Genomic DNA, 20,044 nt, shown 5'->3' with positions numbered 1-20,044 from the left:
AAATATATTTATTTTTTTACATTTTCCTATTGCACTTTACTGTTACATTGTCCCTCTGGTTGGATGCCATGCTTCTTCTGGTTGTACTGTACTTGTCTCCCTGCGCCTCCCTGTGTCTAACCGTGTCCTAGGTGTGATTGACGGGACAGCGGGACGGCAGCAGCAGCCACCGTGGAAAAATACAAGTGCTACGGATGATCCTGCGTCAGCGAGGAGGCTCCACGGAATGCTGTGCGCAAGAATTCTTCTTCGTGACATTTGCCATGTGATGTATTGTACGCAGGCCAGCACGCCGTGGAATGGCATATACCTCGGAACAAAGGACACAAGTGGAGAGTGGAGCAAGGCCCTCTCAGCATGGCTACCGTATCTCCGTCTCGGAATCGAACAACGGACTCAGAGTGTTAACGGCAGTCACGATGACACCTTGCGAGAATTAGCTAAACCCGAAAACTGCCCCCTGTATAGAGACAACCGCACCCCGTATAGAGACAACCGCACCCCGTATAGAGACAACCGCACCCCGTATAGAGACACGCAAAGTAAATCATCTTGAAAGTCTGCATGGGACAATAACAGGGTTCCCAGACATTGCAAAATGAAATTCAAGGGCTTTTCCAAGCACAATTTTTCATTTTAAAAGGGCTTCTAAAAGGATCCAATTAACTTTTAAATGCGTTTATTATTATTTTAATAATTTCAATTTTTGGGGGAAAAAAATGCAGATCCAATATTTATGGCTTTCCGACAATTAGTTACACTTTAGATAAGAAAAAATGCTATTTCTTGATTCAGACATTTTTTATCATGGATGAACTAAATGTTCAATTCCAAGGACTTTTTAAGCACCTTGTTAAACAATGGGCTGTTTTCAAGGAATTCCAAGCCTCGACTTTTTTTTTTTGGTAAAAAATCAAGCACTTTAAGCAGAAGGCCCGGGACCGCAGCTAGAGGCCCGGGTGCTGAGGCAGAACGTGGAGAGGAAGACGGGGATTGGACACTGTGCTGCAGAGTCACAGGCCCGGTGCTAAATATAGCTGCTGTGACACAGTATCATCAGGCTCCATGTTCTCTGTGGCCACAGAATTAACAGAGGATTTCATGCCTCTTCTGGAAACACAAACTAGGGATGACAACACACACACACACACACACACACACACACACACACACACACACACACACACACACACACACACACACACACACACACACACACACACACACACACACACACACACACACACACACACACACACACACACACACACACACACACACACACACACACACACACACACACAGAGAGAGAAAACAGGGCAAGCTACAAATGAGAGATTATATACTTAATCAGTATGCTTAAACTACAATCCTTGCATGGGATTAAGCTAAACCATAGGGCCTCGCCTCATAATCTGCCGCAAAGCATACTAAGGGAGGCGTCCTGACATACGGCATAATTGGCGATTGTTTGGCAACAATAGGCAACGGACGGACGGACGGAACGTACAGTATATACAGTACAGAGCAACAGTAGCGATTCAACATTAAATCTATGTGTCTATCTTTAAACGACAGCAGCGCACGGGGGGGGGGGGGGGCTAAAAACAAACAATTGGCGTGGATTAAAAACGCGGCCTAATCTCTATTCCGGAGCGCGCGCCGGATGAGAAGTAGATCACGAGGTCGTTGACCTGGCGCTCTGGGGGTCGTGCGGCCGCGCAGCAGGACCTGTCAATATTGTACCGATGGGGGGGGGGTCACGTACACTCATCAGTATTACTAATAACTCCAGAGAAAGAAGTGCTTTCCTCAATCAACGTGGCTTAGCGCACGGTGTGACGATACTCATTAGGAGGACTAAGCCGCGCCCCCGTGATGACAAACCCACGGGTTCACGTTCAACTGTAACACGATAATATATCGCTCCGATTTGCGGAGGTGATTTGGATTAAATCAAACAAAAGACGCCATGAGACTCGAAACACCCGACAAGGGGACGTGAACACGCAGTGCTGTTTTCAGTGGGACTATTCAGCTTTGACTCGGCGGCAGAACAACGGGACGTTAATCCACCGGGCGTCCCGGAGGATGTTCTGGTGGTTCTGAACCTGTAGAGACTCACCCTCCGACGGAGTCCGGCAGGTACATCAGCTGGTTCTCATCCACTTTCAGAGCAGTTAGCCTCTTCAGTGAGCCTGCGAGCGAGAGAGAGAGAGAGAGAGAGAGAGAGAGAGAGAGAGAGAGAGAGAGAGAGAGAGAGAGAGAGAGAGAGAGAGACACACAGACAGACAGAGAGACATAGAGAGAGAGAGAGAGAGAGAGAGAGAGAGAGAGAGAGAGAGAGAGAGAGAGAGAGAGAGAGAGAGAGAGAGAGAGAGAGACACACAGACAGACAGAGAGACATAGAAACAGAGAGACATAGAGAGAGAGAGAGAGAGAGAGAGAGAGAGAGAGAGAGAGAGAGAGAGAGAGAGAGAGAGAGAGACACAGACAGACAGAGAGACATAGAAACAGAGAGACATAGAAACAGAGAGAGAGTTACAGAACAGCCCACTACAGCTTAGGGCGGTTATTGATTATGACTTGCTGTTGGATCACAAAAGAGGAATATCCATTACAGCAATGCATTAGATTAATTCATAGCGCCATCAATACTGTAATTGCTTTACACATGATCAATACCGACCGAATTCCACGGTGCATCTCTGGGCCTCAACTGAGTTCACATCCCTCAACATTTATAGCCGGGATGACTGAGTGCTTTTTCGCCCCCAGAAAGACAGATTCAGGAAGTAGGCGTTTTGCTTTTTTTTATATATACACACGGCTACATCCTTAAGAGTTATGTAACTGAAAATGTGTCAATTCATTGCAAACCCCTCTCTGCCCTGCAGAAGCTAACTGCAGTAACTAACGTTTCTTTTTTCCAAAATTTTGTTATAAGTGAAATTTTACTTCTCAATATCGCTTCTTATCTTGAGACAACGTTTCAGAGTTCAATCTCGCTCTGTTTCAGAGAAAAGGGGTATAAAATAATTGCAGTAACTACAAAACCACTGGATAGTCAAAGAACTTTAAAGGAATTTTGGAACCTATATGGAGCCCGTTCTAGTGACTGGCTGGTCCTTAAGGTCCCCCGAGTTTGCTCTGAACAGGGTGAATCTGCATTTAGCTATGATGAGGATTTAAGGTCCAGCCAGTCACTAGAACAGTCCTTAAAGCTTGAGATTCTCCCCTCTGTTGCAGAGTTTTAAAACCTTGATCTCCAACCTTTGTCAATCAAGTTGTACGTGTTTTAATTTATTGTTATCCTTAGATGTCTTATTTTTTTTTTTTACTCTGTATGTACACTCAATGAGACTGTAAATGAGGGAAACCTCAGTTGCCTTTGGAGTTTAAATAAAGGTTTGAAATTAAATAAGATTTCTCTCAGTTTCATTGCTTGCGTAGTTACTGCGGTTAGCTACTGCAGGGCAGCACTGCCACAAATGTGAAACGGCACAGAAAACAGGAGGCTGATTTGTCCCATTTAGGCTGGGAGATCTCCCTTCTTAAAGCACGCCGCCTCTCGCACATTAATTACCACCTAACGGAGTCATTCAGTCCGTAATGAGATTCTACTGAATTCTATTACTGCCAGTGTTCCTGTTCCCGGCGACATGCGAGATGTTCATTAGCTACAAGTGAAGAGGAACTGGGGCTGCAGCTCCTCTCGGCTACATCCTGTCCTCCTCGTACCTCGCCACTGCGCGCATGCGTGTGTGTGCGCGCGCTTGTGTGTGTGTGTGTGCGCGCTTGTGTGTGTGTGTGTGTGTGTCTGTGTGTGTGTCTCTGGGCAATTATTGTGGTGCTTAAGCATAATAAAATAGTATTCTGGTGAGAGGACTTCCTATATTCTTTGTTTTATTTGTATTATTTTAATTATAATTATAATTTTCTTGATAAACAATTAATTGTAACTGTGTGAATGTACATCATGTGATGGTTATTATATATATATTTTCTTTTTTATTGCGTCTTTTATGTGGACCACAGGAAGAATAGCTGTTTCTAAGGAAACGAGTAATGGAGATCTTAAATAAACAGAAACATAGTAAATGTGTGAGAGAGAGACACCTATGGAGCCTAACCGCAGTAACTAACGTTTCTTTTTCCAAAATGTCGCTATAAGTGAAATTGAACTTCTCAATATTGCTTTTTATCTTGAGACAACGTTTCACAGTTAAATCTCGCTCTGTTTTTAGAGAAAAGGGGTATAAAGAATTGCAGTAACTACAAAACCACTGGATAGTCAAAGAACTTTAAAGGAATTTTGGAACCTATGGAATCCGTTCTAGTGACTGACTGGTCCTTAAGGTCCCCCGAGTTTGCTCTGAACAGGGTAAAGACCAGAGAGAGAGAGAGACCAGAGAGAGAGAGAGAGCGAGAGAGACACCAGAGAGAGAGAGAGAGAGACACCAGAGAGAGAGAGAGAGAGAGAGAGAGAGAGAGAGAGAGAGAGAGAGAGAGAGAGAGAGAGAGAGAGAGAAGAGAGAGAGAGAGAGAGAGAGAGAGACCAGAGAGAGAGAGACCAGCGAGAGAGAGACATAGACGTTCACCTATGGAGCCAGGCAGCTGTGTGAGGGCGTTGTTGGAGAGCAGCAGGTCCTGCAGATTCTCGCAGCCAGAGATCTGGTCGTCAACCATCTCCAGGTTGTTCTTCGACACGTCCAGGTAGGCCAGCTGCTTCAGCGTGCCCAGCATCTGGGGGGACGGACACACACACATTATACTTATCCATAATTTTGGTTGATTTACAGTATCAGGAACAGGAGAGCAGGGGTGGTATGATGTATATATGATATATAATGATATGATGACTGATGTAGTGTCTGGATTCACCAGAACATCACTAGACCACCTCGGCAGTGGAGGCGTGTCTGGATTCACCAGAACATCACTAGCATCACTAACATCACTACCATTACGGCGGCTAGGTGGTGTAGTGGGCAAGGCACTCGCCATCAACGCTGGAGACGCTGGGTTCGAATCCAGCTCTCGGCGTTTGCCATCAGCTTGGCTGGTCGTTCATATTCATACTAACACAATTGGCAGTGTTAGGGGTGGGGAAAGCTGATGGGTGGGTCCTGGGCGTTTGTGGACAGCGACCCCTACAGTTCGGTCGGGGCGCCTGCACAGCGAGGGTAGGATCTGGAGGGAGGTAGTGTGACCTTCCACACGTTACACTCTCCCGGTGAGAATCTGCGCGGCCAGGCTGGCTGCCGGCTGGCTGCACATGCGTCGGAGGAAAACATGTGACAGTATCCGGCCTCCCGGACCAACAGTAGGGGGGGGTGCGCAACAACCAGGAGGGGGTTGGGAATTGGCATAACGGCTAACAGTGGGATGGGAGAAAAATCGGAAAAAGGGGGGGGGGGGGAGATAATAATAAAAAATAAAATAAAAACATCACTACCGTTACACCAACATCGCCTTTACAGCTACCAGCTTGTCCCAGTGGTTGTTTTCATGTTTCCTTTAATATGTCTCACACTGGGGGTCCCGGCCTAATCCTCACAGAAGGGGGCCAGACTGTGATTAGATTACAGAGCGGTCCTGTTCAACAACGCTGGCCCAGGGGAGCTAATGCTAATGCTTCAACCGTGACCCACTTTACAAACCAGGCCGGTCATTTCCATGAAGTCTTACGCAACAACGCTGACCGCTCACTGTCATTACCGGCGGAGACGAACGGTGCTTCCAGCAGATTACTTCATGAAGAAAATAACATTTGTGACCAACACAGACATTTGGAACATCCCAAAAAGAAAAAAAAAACTATTTTTAAACACCGTCAAGATTCCAGAGGCTCTAAGGCTGCGTTCACACTGCTCAATTCAGATGTCTTTGTGTGGCTGTTCACAGTCATTTAAAAAAAAAATGTGGCCGATTTCAGATTCTAGTGTGAACCGGTCAGACTCCTGAACTGACCCGCGTGCGGAAATGAACAATAACAAAGGTGAAAGTAAACATGGAGGACACTGAAGTCACCGTTTATAGGTTAATTTATAAGTTGATGCGCAGTGGAGGCTGATTCGTGAGCGGATGATAATGGGGGCGAGGAGGAGGTAAAATAGACCGGTTATGAAACGTCTCCTCAGGTTTTGCTTGTACAGAATTATCACCACAAATACTTATAAAGTAAACACCTTCCTGTCCCTCCACTGACCACCATCACAGCTGTCTTCCATGTCTGTATCCACTGACCACCTCCATCACAGCTGTCTTCATGTCTGTATCCACTGACCACCTCCATCACAGCTGTCTTCCATGTCTGTATCCACTGACCACCTCCATCACAGCTGTCTTCCATGTCTGTATCCACTGACCACCTCCGTCACAGCTGTCTTCCATGTCTGTATCCACTGACCACCTCCATCACAGCTGTCTTCCATAGGGATGGGTATCGTTAGGATTTTATCGATACTACTACTCCTATCGATACTGCTTAACGGTTCGGTACTTTATCGATACTCTTATCGGTTCTTTTTGATAATTTTTTTATGATTTTTATATTTGCAGTTGAGAGCATTGGTCATCTCCCTACAGTAAAGATTAGAAATGATTGAATTATTGTAAATTTGTGTGGAGTGGTGGGAATAGCTGCTTCAATAATAACTTATAACAACAACAGACAAGTTAGACAACTATGTATACAAAAAAAACGATATACACTGAATGATTAGTTGTTACCTAAAGTCCTTGGACTCCACTGTAGAGAACGGGTGCAGGCCTTTGACAACAAACTTTGTCACAGCCCTGTGACACTCGTTCACCCTATCCTCTGTCATCTTTCCTAGCTGCTAGGGAGAAAGGACTTTGGGTGGTGGAGGTAGAGGGAGGATGTGTGGTGGGCTCACTGGGACACATTGGTGGCTGACCTCAGCTTGACGATCTATAAAAAGTTTTTAGATTGTAGTATTTGTAGCTAAACAATTATTTTGTTTATTAGCCTATTTGTAATAATTCGTTATTAGCCTAGGAAACTCCGTATCTTGGCTTACCGGCTGCAGTGGACGTGGATGCAGATGGACCACTGCGCGCAAGGCAGTCGAATACGGCGCATTTCTGCAAACTAATATAGTGTTTTGCAAACAAATGTTTTGATAGATTGCTCGTATTGCCACCCTTACTGGCAAATGTTTTGTTGCACTTGTGAGCTTCGCTCTATCCGCCATCACGACTCAGTCCATGCAGAGCTGTCTGTGTCTGTGACTCTGTGTGCAGCGCGCGTCAGCACGGAGACAGCGCTGAGATGCTTCCAGCTGCAGCACATCAGGTGTGCGGGGCTTGTATGTGCGGGGCTTGTAAGCGCTGCGGTCTGACGTGCTGCAGCTGCATACTATTGACAGCGCTTTCATTAAGGAGTACCCGTATGTATGTGTAGCGCGACTCGCGAGGAGTGTGTGTAATAATGACTCGCTGCGACTCGCTTCTCGTGCAGAGACAGAGAGAGGAGAGATCGTTCGCAACTTTTAAATAATAATAATAATAATAATAATAATTTCTCTAGAGTATCGATAGCAGTACCGAGACGTCGGAGCTTATAAATACTCCGGTATTTTCTAATATAGTACCGGTTCCCGTTTAAAACCGGGGTCCGGGGGGCATCCCTAGTCTTCCATGTCTGTATCCACTGACCCACCTCCATCACAGCTGTCTTCCATGTCTGTATCCACTGACCACCTCCATCACAGCTGTCTTCCATGTCTGTATCCACTGACCACCTCCATCACAGCTGTCTTCCATGTCTGTATCCACTGACCACCTCCATCACAGCTGTCTTCCATGTCTGTATCCACTGACCACCTCCATCACAGCTGTCTTCCATGTCTGTATCCACTGACCACCTCCATCACAGCTGTCTTCCATGTCTGTATCCACTGACCACCTCCATCACAGCTGTCTTCCATGTTTGTATCCACTGACCACCTCCATCACAGCTGTCTTCCATGTCTGTATCCACTGACCACCTCCATCACAGCTGTCTTCCATGTTTGTATCCACTGACCACCTCCACCACAGCTGTCTTCCATGTCTGTATTCACAGAGTGACTCCGGCCACAGAATTGTGACGAATGTCAATCTAGAGTGACGTAAAAGTCGCCCCAAATCAGAATCGAAAAGATCAGATTCCATGTGATTTGTGCTGTTCACACTGTCGTGAAAAACCCCAAAATATGAGTCACATATGAGCAAAAACAAATCTGATTCAGGTCAATTTTGCCTGCAGTGTGAACGTAACCTAATAACATTTGTTAAAAAAAGAAAAGAAAAACACTTCCCACTCTGTGCACGTCTGCCTCATCAGCGGCTGTTTCTGACAGGGCTGACCTGAAGGCTGTTATCACCGATGGAGATGTGAGGAGACAGCCGGCATTGAGAAGTGAGGTAAATATTAACGAGACGTTTTTTGGGAAGGGTTTCGTTACACCCGCTCTGTGTCAGTGGGCATGAGATGACTTACCAAGCGTTACCCCAGGTAGGAAGGTCAGTCTGTGTCAGTGTGGACATGAGATGACTTAAAGAGTTACCCCAGGTAGGAAGGTCAGTCTGTGTCAGTGGAGACGAGATGACTTAAAGCGTTACCCCAGGTAGGAAGGTCAGTCTGTGTCAGTGTGGACGTGAGATGACTTAAAGAGTTACCCCAGGTAGGAAGGTCAGTCTGTGTCAGTGTGGACATGAGATGACTTAAAGAGTTACCCCAGGTAGGAAGGTCAGTCTGTGTCAGTGTGGACATGAGATGACTTAAAGCCGTTACCCCAGGTAGGAAGGTCAGTCTGTGTCAGCGTGGACATGAGATGACTTAAAGCCGTTACCCCAGGTAGGAAGGTCAGTCTGTGTCAGTGTGGACATGAGATGACTTAAAGCCGTTACCCCAGGTAGGAAGGTCAGTCTGTGTCAGTGTGGACATGAGATGACTTAAAGAGTTACCCCAGGTAGGAAGGTCAGTCTGTTCCCATCCATCCACAGCTCCTTAATTCCAGTCAGCTGCTCCAGAACTTCAGGCTGAGAGGTCGAAAGGTCAATAAGTAAAGGGGGGGGGGGGGGGGGGGGGGAGAAGAGAGAGATGGCAGTTAAGTGTGTGTGCCCGTCAATCACTCTGCCCTCTCTCAGATACATCACTCATCATCACTGTGTCCTTTATGAGGAGGTTGGTTGGTCCTCTCTGACGGAGAGGCACAACAAACACTGGTGTTTGTTCATTTTTAAAAAGGCCCTTATTGGTAAGCTACCTCCTTATACTACATCACTATTGGAATGGAATTTCGATGTCCCTCTAGCTCATGGAATGACCTCCTCCAACAGTCCTTAAAGCTCGAGAGTTTAAAACCTTCATCTCCAACCTTTGTCAATCAAGTTGTACGTGTTTTAATTGATTTGTTATCCTTGCTTTTGCCTCGTCTTATTGTTATGATTTTGCTCACTTCTGTATGCACATTCGACGTGACTAAAATGTGGGAAACTTCAGTTGCCTTTCGAGTTTAAATACGGGTTTGTAATGAGGTGTGTTTGTGTGTGTGTTTTGACATTGAAGAACTCTAAACTGATGACACAGCGCTGATGCTTCGTCCCTCGTTTGTCGCAGGAGGCCGGAACAGAAGGTGCACCTTTTACATAATAGGTGTGTGACCTATATATACGGAGCCAGCCTTCCTGGGACAAACCGATCCAGGACTCATAATGCTCGCGTCAGAGCCCTTGGCAACATCTATAATACTGCTCTGCAGAAGATATAACCGCAGTAAACGCAATGTTTTTCAAAGTTGAGTCATGAGTGAAATTTAACTTCTCAATATCCATTTTTATCTTGTGACAAAGTTTCAGAGTTCAATCTCGCTCTCTTTCTAGAGAACTTTAAAGCCATTTTCCTCAGTGTCACAGTTAACGTCGTTACTGCGGTTAGCTCCTGCAGGGCGGTGCAGACCGATGGCTTTGATAGAAAGGGCCGCTAGTAGGGGTGGGGATCGCCAGAGACCTCGCGATACGATACTATCGCGATACTTGAATCGCGATACTCGATATATCGCGAATATTGCGATTTCTTTCTTTTTAATCAAAATTTTATTTTATTTTTAACTGCAAAGTAATACTGCCAACATGTTTTATCTAATAAAATAAAGTTCAGTCTGTTCATCTCACTTCAATCATTTGTATTGCAGAACATGGTATTTTCTCAAGCAGACAGATGTCAACACTGTAATCTGTGTTGCATGTACCTGACAAACTGAACTGTTTGTATTACAGTCATATTCCAACTTAACTGAATGCACATGTGTGTGTGTGGACTACTGTACTATTACAGGTATTGAAATGAACAATGCAACTTCCTTATACAAAAAGAAAAAGAAAAAAATATACCGGTATATATATATTTATTTTTATGAATAATTAAATATCGATACTTGGCGTCCCTGTATCGATACAGTATCGCCACGCAAAGTATCGCGACACTACTACGTATCGATTCCCCCCCCCCCCACCCCTAGGCGCTAGCCAAAAAAAGCGCCAGACTACCTGCAAGGTTCTGTTCGGTGTTTCCGCTGTAATGGGTAGCAGGTGGCAGAGACAATGCTCCTTTACGGGTCCTGAAATGTCCTTAACCCTTTCACTACCGCACTACCAAAGGGTTAACCCTTTCACAACCACACACTACAGAAGGTTAACCCTTCTGTAGTGTGGTAGTGAAAGGGTTAACCCTCTGTAGTGTGGTTGTGAAAGGGTTAAGCTGCGGTTGGACCTAAGTATGGATGGGTACCGAATTCGGTACTTTTGAGGTACCGAACCGAAACACGTCGGTACTACCGAGTATCGAATCAAGTGAAAAACCGGAAAAAAAATAAAAATAAAATAAAAATAAAATTTGTATTAATTTTTTTTTTTTACTTTTTATTTAATTTTTTTACTTTTTTTTTCTTCATGTCAACGTTCACGCACAATATATGCTTACCTAGGATTTGACTTGATTCAACAACAAAGCAGTCGGAGCAATGACAAGCCGAAAACTGTCAAAATTGTAGTTATTTGAAGTTTGGATTTTTTTTTACGACTGAGGTAAATTAAAATGTCTTGAGACTAAAGTACCGAAAAAAGGTACCGTTGGGTACCGGTATCGATTCACAGGTACCGGTACCGGTATCGGTTCAAATGTGAAAGGTACCCATCCCTAGACCTAAGAGACATTTGCGCCGCGTGTGCGCGAGGCATATCATCGGGCGGGGGGGGGGGGGGGGGTAATTAAGAGCCGAGCCCGCTGCCAAAGCGTGAACGGAGCATCAGGCGACTCGTTTCCTCCACGGTGGGCAGCATCAAGTGCGGTGATTAAAAAAGGGGGAATTAGGTGCTTAGCTTCACTCGGGGACATCCGCGATTGTGCCAAGGACACCGGATACGCCTGGCCCCCCCAAACCTTGTATATAATTATAAGCACAAGTACAATCTAACTAGCGGCAGTGAAAACAGAGAATAAGCATTTGTGGGCAGTGGAGGGACTACGCTCCAGCTTAGAGGGAATGGAGGACGGGGAGATGACTGAAGGGAGATGAGGACCCTCGACACAGAGAGGTGCAGTCTGGGACAGAGACTGAGTGACAGACTGACTGACTCGTAGATGGATGAGACATTCAGACTGATGGACATACTGATAGACAGAGAGATAAGCTGAGACTCGATAACACAGATGGATTGATAGACAGACAGACATAGATATACATACATACATACATACATACATACATACATACATACATACATACATACATACATACATACATACATACATACATAGACAGACTGATAGAGACATACTGATAGATAGAGACAGACAGACATGGGGACAGACAGACAGATAGATGGGGAGGGACAGACAGACTGATAAAAGACAGACTGATAGATAGACAGACAGACTGATAGACAGACAGACAGGGACAGACATAGACACAGACAGACAGACAGACAGACAGACAGACAGACAGACAGATAGACAGACAGACAGACTGATAGACAGACAGACAGACATAGACACAGACAGACATAGACACAGACAGACAGACAGACAGACAGACAGACAGACAGACAGACAGACAGACAGACAGACAGACAGACAGACAGACAGACAGACAGACAGACAGACAGACAGACAGACGGGACACTCACCACTTCAGTGAACTCGTTGCTCCCCAGGTCCAGTCTCTCCAGCTGTGTGAGCTTGTGCATGCTCCTGTAGAGAGTGAGACAGAAGCTGCAGAGGTCAGACAAACCACGCAAACACTCGCCGTCGCAACGGCCAACGCCACCACCGGCATCATACGCTTTTGAGTGAGCTATGCGTTTTATAAAGCAAGCCACAAGAAAACACTACCCCCCCCCCCCCCCCCCACCCCAGGACAAAACATGAGCCCTGGGGGCCTCGTTCTCGGGGGGGCAGGTCTCAAGAAGACAGAGTGTAGTTTTGGCACGAAAACACTCTCTCCCTTTACCCATCAGAAAACGAGGGCCGTCGTAATATATTTCACATGATCTTCCAGGGGCTTTATGTTACACCCAGGAGGGAATAGAGGCCTCCGCTAGGCGTCCAACGCCAGAAATATGCTCCTAAATAATGGATGAGTGTGTAACGTATGCTATCTAAAGACATTCCTCCGTATTCAGGTCATACTCCCGCGATGAGAAGTGGAGCCAGAGAACATCTGAGCCCCTCAGTCACCCAACTCCGGCGTTCAGGATGTTTTCAAATCAAGTGAATCGTGTGAACGTTTCGACTCCCGTTTTTAACCCTTTCACTGCCACACGGCAGCCGGTTAACCCTTTCACTGTGACAATATAGGTTAGCCCTTTACTATCACACAACCGACGGCGATGCTCCATCATTAGCATCATTAGCTCCGCATTTGCGGAGCTAATGATGCTAATGATGGAGCATCGCCGTCGGTTGTGTGATAGTAAAGGGCTGACCTTCTGTCGTGTGGCAGTGAAAGGGTTAACATTCATTCATTTAGAAGTACATCTCATATTAACCAATCATTTAGAAGTACATCTCATATTAACCAATCATTTAGAAGTACATCTCATATTAACCAATCATTTAGAAGTACATCTCATATTAACCAATCATTTAGAAGTACATCTCATATTAACCAATCATTTAGAAGTACATTTCATATTAAGATTATTTTTTTTATCCACCTTTTCTCCTCCTATTTTTCTGTATTTTCTCCCATCCCATTTTTTTTTCGTTATGCCAATTCCCCCCTCCCCATTCCTGGTCGTTGCGCGCATTTGCCCCCTACTTGCCGGTCTAGGGAGCCCTGAAGTCTATCACATGCTTCCTCCGATACATGTGGAGACAGCCAGCAGCCTCTTTTCACCTGGCAGCGAGGACTCTCATTGGGTGAGTGTAACGCGTGGGAGGATCACACTACCTCACCCAGATCCCTTCCTCGCTGTGCAGGCGCCCTGACCGACCTGTAGGAGTCGCTGTTTACAACGACCAGGATACCCACCCCACTGGCTTCCCACCCGCTGACACTGCCAATTGTGTCAGTATGACGACCGGCCAAGCCGGAGGCACCGCTGACAGCTGGATTCGATACCAGTGTCTCCTCGGTGGTAGGCAGGCGCTTAGTCCGCTGTGCTACCCGGCCGCCCTCATATTAAGATTATTAACCAATCATCAGTGTTGGGCAGGAGGTTATTGTAAAAGTAAGGCGTTACAATTTCCAAAATAGTCATTAAATTAGTTACTAATCCAAGTAACATTCCATCATTGTCAGAATGCAATGTTTTATTTTTGTCCTCCTATAACGTTAGATTATGTTTATATGGGGTCCTCGGTAGCCAAAAAGCAGCAAGAAGAGAGGTAACATTACAGGTTCAATAGCTGTCCATTGTAAACTATGTGGGCGGAGCAAAGAGTTTGAAAACGTGAAACATACCAAACCTAATTTGATGAAGCATCCGACAGGACAGTAAGACGATGTGAAACTTGACACGTTAAACAGGCGCTGACAGGGAAGCCTCTACCAGTGAGAGTGATGGATGTAAACAACAACAGAAGCCTCTACCAGTGAGAGTGATGGATGTAAACAACAACAGAAGCCTCTACCAGTGAGAGTGATGGATGTAAACAACAACAGAAGCCTCTACCAGTGAGAGTGATGAATGTACAGTAACAACAACAGAAGCCTCTACCAGTGCCAGTGATGAATGTACAGTAACAACAACAACAGAAACTGGATCAAAGATCAGGGCGAACACCACAAGGAGGTCTGAAGAAGCTCGTGGCTGGGTATGTCGTCGAGGAGACACTACATATTATTCACTAAGAACAATGTCAAGCTGCCAACAGAGAAAGGCGTTCGCTGGCTCCTCTCCAGAGAGAATAATGTGGTGATGGAAGCCAACTTGAAGGCCAGAGAAGTAGACTTCGTTTCCAACCACAGCTGACATCTGGACGGCTAACAACGGAAGATAAACAGGTTGTACATTACTTTTTCTGAGGGGGTAATCGGCAGTAACAAATAACGTTAACTAGTAACGTAACTAATTATTACCTTGATACAAAGTAATCAGTGAAGCAATTTTGATAACTTTTTAAAGGAGTAATCAGTAATAAGTAACTAATTACACTTCCTGAGTAACTCGCCCCAACAAACACTGCCAATCGTACTGAAGTGTATTTCATATGGAAAGGTGTCTCGGTGGGGGAGAGACATATTTCTACTAACGAGGGAGCAAATAAGATGCAAATGATATGCAAATGATATGCACCGCAGATGCGCTACATTCGGTGACAGAGCGGTGGTTGAATCGCCGCCAGGCCGTGCCCCCTGTGCCCGCAGAGCCACACACGGTGGTCACTAACGCCACACGGCAGCGAGCGAGCAAAACAAAGTATGTACTTTTTTTTCCCCCTCTTCTATCCAGCGTTTCAATGTCCTTGATCCAAGTCCACAAAGCCTCGCTCTGCTATCCAAACAAGGCATTTGGACGGCTTCCAGTTCCAGAAATGATATAGGAGTTCCAAGATCAACAAATACTGATTTAAAGGTCTCTCCGCGGTCGGTAAGCTATAAACCAGTTAGATCACCGGGTCGAAGCGGGTCAGCGCCGCCGCGCGGGGTGCAAGTCCAAAGATTGCGTAAGGTTGTTCAATCATCGAGAGATCCACAGAAGAAGCCTAAACATTAAACAGAACACGAGAGCCCGGGTGTTTTAATGCAACAGGGGGGGGGGGGGGGATAAACAGTCGGGTTGTGGGGATGAATAGAAGGGAGACGAAGACGAGGGGTTCTGTTTGGGAACGGATCGTGTGACGCGGGCCTCGCCGCGGGGCCGGACCTCGTGTCGGGAGAACACCGGTGTGGATTCAGAACCGGAGGAGACGGCCGCGTCGTTTCCCCCCCCCCCCTCCTCCCGGAGAGTCCGTTCCGTCCCCTCGAGACACCGGCGTGTAAACTACACTATATACATACATCTCAAGCCGTCACAGTTAGAACGGCCGAAACCCCACCGAGCTTTCGCCCCGTCGACTAAAAACACACTCAAATCAATACCCGATTGAAAAACAAAAACCTTCTTACCGTATTCTACTATCATGCACTCTTCCACTTAAATCATCTTCCTTGCCTATATTACTACATACTATTCAATCAATGATAGTCAATGACGATGTGTAACAACCTATCATCTACGGGTGGAAATTAGCCCTGTGCTATTCCCGGCATATTTACGTCCTTATCATGCTGTGATGTTATGCATACACTCATGTAAATGATGTTCATTAATTTGCATTGTCCTTAATAAACAAATCTTAAATCTTACACTCACTGCACACACATCCACATGTACACACTCACTTTAAACAAACACTCACCTTACCACTCACTTTAGACACTTTAACACACTTTATATTTATCTATTATTAAAGAGATTTGCACTACATTCATACCTCATTTGCACCCTACCCTTTTGTTTTGTACCTCATCTCATTTCTGCATTGTACCTCACTGTTACTCATTTGACTCTGTATGGTATATTGTATATTGACTGAACATTCCTTTACTTACTTCTTAATTACTTGTCTTTTTTTTACTGTATGTAGCACACTCTCAGGGACTCATACAGAAACAAGTATTGCATCATAAAGCATTCTGTATTTTATTATGACAAATAATAAACAAACTTGAACTTGAACTTAATATGTCTCTACTACTATTCACTCAACACTGCAGCACCCAGGTTCAACACTGTCTGATGAACATTGTTACTCAGCTGATAGAGTCGTACCCTTCCTGCTGACTCGTCGTACAGAACCTGTGAGTCAGCTAAACGACTAAATGTAAATGATATACGATGGAGAAAGGTCAGAGGACGGGTGGCGCTGGCAGGGTACCAGGAAAAGCACCGGGTCTCGTCGTCGGTGGACTTTGATACAGAGAGAGTGTCAGCTTTGTCACATTCCTGCCTGGAGGGCCTGGAGCGCAGAGGGAGCGGAGGCTGCGGGTAGCGGGTCGCTACGCCTGGAGACAGACTGTCTGTCTGTCTGTCCCTATCGGTCTGTCCCTATCTATCCATCCGTCCGTCCGTCCGTCCTGGTTAAGCTTAGGCACTCTTCGAAGTTGGTTAAGGTTAGAGTTTGTCTTAGAGCATGGCGATAGAACGCCAGGTAGTTTGCAGGCTGTTCGACACGGAAATGGGCAAACACGCTATTGGGCGCACATGTCACATGACCTGGCCAATCAGAGCGCCGGAAACGCGGATGCGTTGTAAAAAGGCTACACGCGTCCCTGTCTGTATCTATCCATCTATCTGTCTGTATCGGTCTGTATCTGTCTGTCTGTATCTGTCTGTCTGTCTCTGTCGGTTTGTCCCTATCTATCTATCTGTCTGTCTCTGTCTGTCTGTCTCTCCCTGTCTGTCTGTCCGTCTATATATCTGTCTGTCTGTGTCTGTACATCCCTATAATATATCTGTCTGTCTGTACGTCCCTATCTATCAGTCTGTCTGTCTGTCTGTCTGTCTGTCTGTCTGTCTGTCTGTCTGTCTGTCTGTCTGTCTGTCTGTCTGTCTGTCTGTCTGTCTGTCTGTCTGTCTGTCTGTCTGTCTGTCTGTCTGTCTGTCTCTCTCTGCGTGGCCTCAGACAGAGCGCTCTGGAAGGAGGCGGAGCCGAGACGAGACGAGGGCCATCTGCACCCTTGTTTACACTATTTATTTCCGTCACATTTTTATATTCAGAGTTAAATATATTGTTTACACTGTTTATTTGTCCTCATATCTCATATTCAGATCCAATTTCATTGCCGATATTTATTATAACGTATAATATAACCAATAGGGCATACAGACCCACAGACCCTCATCTGCACCTTTGTTTACACTGTTTATTTGTCTCATATTTTTATATCCAGACTTAATTATATTGCTGCTGGTATATATTGTAACGTATATCATATAACCAATAGGGCATACAGACAGACCCTCATCAGCACCTTTGTTTGTTTATTTTTCTCACATTTTCTATATTCAGATAACATTTGATTGCCTATATTTATGCCTTTCTACTATTACCCTGCCCATACCTGTACCCCCCCCCCCCCCCCCCCCCCCCCATGCTGCTATCTATGACGCCCACACTTCCCCCAGGGGGATCAATAAAGGACTCTATATCCCAGGAGTCAGTGTGGTTGTGGGTGTGTGACGGTAAAGAAGACAGGCAGCCTCTGTGGGCCTCGCCGCCCCGGGTGCAACATGTAAACACGACGCGTTTGTTTACACCGGGGGGAAAACGCTCGTGCCTGTCGCCCTGGCAACGCTCCCTGACCACATTAGTCCTTCCTTTTGTCAGGCGGCCAACCCTCAACAGGGTCTGGCCTTTGTCACGTAAACAAAGCCAGAAGGGATCTGGTCCCTGACTAACCAACCGACACCGCACTGTGCCTCTCTCTCAGCACGCCGACTGGCTGGCCCTGGGTCAGTCAGAGGGGGAAACTGTGCCTCTCAGCACGCCGACTGGCTGGCCCTGGGTCAGTCAAACCAACACCGCTGTGCCTCTCAGCATGCCGACCGGCTGGCCCTGGGTCAGTCAGAGGGGGAAAAGAAGAGGAGCGATAATGGATGACGGAGGGCAGCGAGGGGAGGAGGAGGAGAGAGAGAACGCCTCTGTCTTTAAAGATGAGATATTCCTTTAAATATTTCCCTTCCTTGGGGAAATTCGGGCGTCATCATGGCAGCATGAGACTATGGAAGTAAATAGTGTAATCAAAGGTGCAGAATCTGCAGGTGAGGGTCTACATGCCTTATCAGTTATATTATGCGTTACAATTAAGGGATGTCCGATATTATCGGCCAATATTGCCATTAAAATGTGATATCGGAAAATATCGGTATCGGTTTTCTAAATATATATATATATATATATATATATATTTTTTTTTTTACATTTCTATAACCTTTATTTACCCGGGCAAGCAAGTAAGGACAAATTCTGATTTTATTTATTGTCAAAAATATGCATAATGTTGTGTTAATTCCACAACAAGAGATATGTAATGTTAATTACCAGGGGGGGGGGAACCCTGCATATATCGGTATCGGTTGATATCGGTATCGGAAATTAAGAGTTGGACAATATCGGTATCGGTAAAAAAGCCAATATCGAACATCCCTAGTTACAATAAATATGGGCAATAAAACTGCAATAAGAATCTAAGAAAACGTAACTGTATACACTGATGCAGTATACACAAAGTACCCTAACTGGCATGATATACACCATGCATTTATTGAGAATGTGAAAAGACACAGGAAATAGAGGTAGAAAGAGAGAGGGGGGGGGGGGGGGGTCGAAAGAAAAAGTTACAGCACTAGTCTAGAGTCACCTGAAACAAACTCAATCATCATCAGGGGAACTTTGGTCTCTCTCCCTCTCTCCCCCTCTCTCTCCCTCTTCTTCTCTCTCTCTCTCTCGCTCTCTCTCCCTGCACTGGTGATGTCTCTCTCAACAGTCTGAGGGGGGAGGATTATAAAACCTGTCACAGCAAGCTGCTGAGATGGACCTTATGTAACACTGGAATCCAACGCTGCGATGTAGGGAGGTGGGGAATGAAACAAGAGATAGAGAGAGGGAGGGAGGGAGGGGGCTGAGGGAGATAGAGTGTGTGTGAGAGAGAGAGATAGTTGGGGAGGTATGAGAGAAAGAGAAAGTGTACTAGAAAGAGAAAGAGATTGGGAGAGAGCAAGAGAAAACAGAGATGGGAGTGAGAGACAGAGAGACACAGAGTACTAGATAGAAAAATATAGCGAGAGAGCGAGAGACAGATAGAGAGTGAGAGAGGGAGACAGAGAGAGAGCGAGAGAGAGAGTGAGAAAGAGAGAGAGACAGAGACAGAGAGAGGGAGACAGAGAGAGCAAGAGAGAGACAGTGAGAGAGAGTGAGAGTGAGAGAGAGAGAGTGAGAGCGAGAGAGACAGTGAGTGAGAGAGCGAGAGCAAGAGAGAGAGCGAGAGAGAGCTAGAAAGAGAGAGAGAGAGAGAGCTAGAGAGAGAGTGAACGAGAGAGAGCGAGAGAGCGCATCGTGCTTCATAACACCAACATGACTCTCTCGGGGACACTGAACTCCTTTGTTTGTAGAATAAGCTGTGCTCACAGTCTTTGATGTGTTGTGTGTGTGTGTGTGTTCGTGTGTAGGTATGTGTGTATGTATGTGTGTGTGTGTGTTCCTACAACAATAACAACAACTTGCAAAGGAGATCTTGTATCTCAATGGGACTTCCTGGTTAAATAAAAAAATATATATAATAGCGATTTTTAATATATTTTTTTGCGATTTGCTAATTGCATCATTTCAAATCGCGATTTTGATTTTTTAAATCGATGAATCGTTCAGCCCTAGTGTGAAACAGACTTACTTTGGCAACATCTTCAACTGGTTCTCCCGCAGCTCCAAGATCTGCAGTTTAGTCAACCTGCCCAAGAGAAGAGAGAGAGAGAGATAGAATAGAGA

General features: G+C 45.7%; 1 protein-coding gene across 1 annotated transcript in view; it reads right to left on the bottom strand.

Moving 5' to 3' along the window:
- Positions 1–20,044, bottom strand: part of erbin (erbb2 interacting protein) — a 174,689-nt gene that overhangs the window by 45,103 nt on the left and 109,542 nt on the right. Inside the window, 5 exon segments of the mRNA XM_084325486.1 lie at positions 2,126–2,198; positions 4,602–4,746; positions 8,977–9,051; positions 12,199–12,262; positions 19,950–20,006. Coding sequence (XP_084181612.1) covers positions 2,126–2,198; positions 4,602–4,746; positions 8,977–9,051; positions 12,199–12,262; positions 19,950–20,006 — 414 coding nt within the window.

The sequence above is a fragment of the Notolepis coatsorum genome (assembly GCF_963971535.1).
Source record: "Notolepis coatsorum genome assembly, chromosome: 11".
NCBI lineage: Eukaryota > Metazoa > Chordata > Actinopteri > Aulopiformes > Paralepididae > Notolepis > Notolepis coatsorum.
This window is presented reverse-complemented; position numbering and strand designations above follow the sequence as displayed.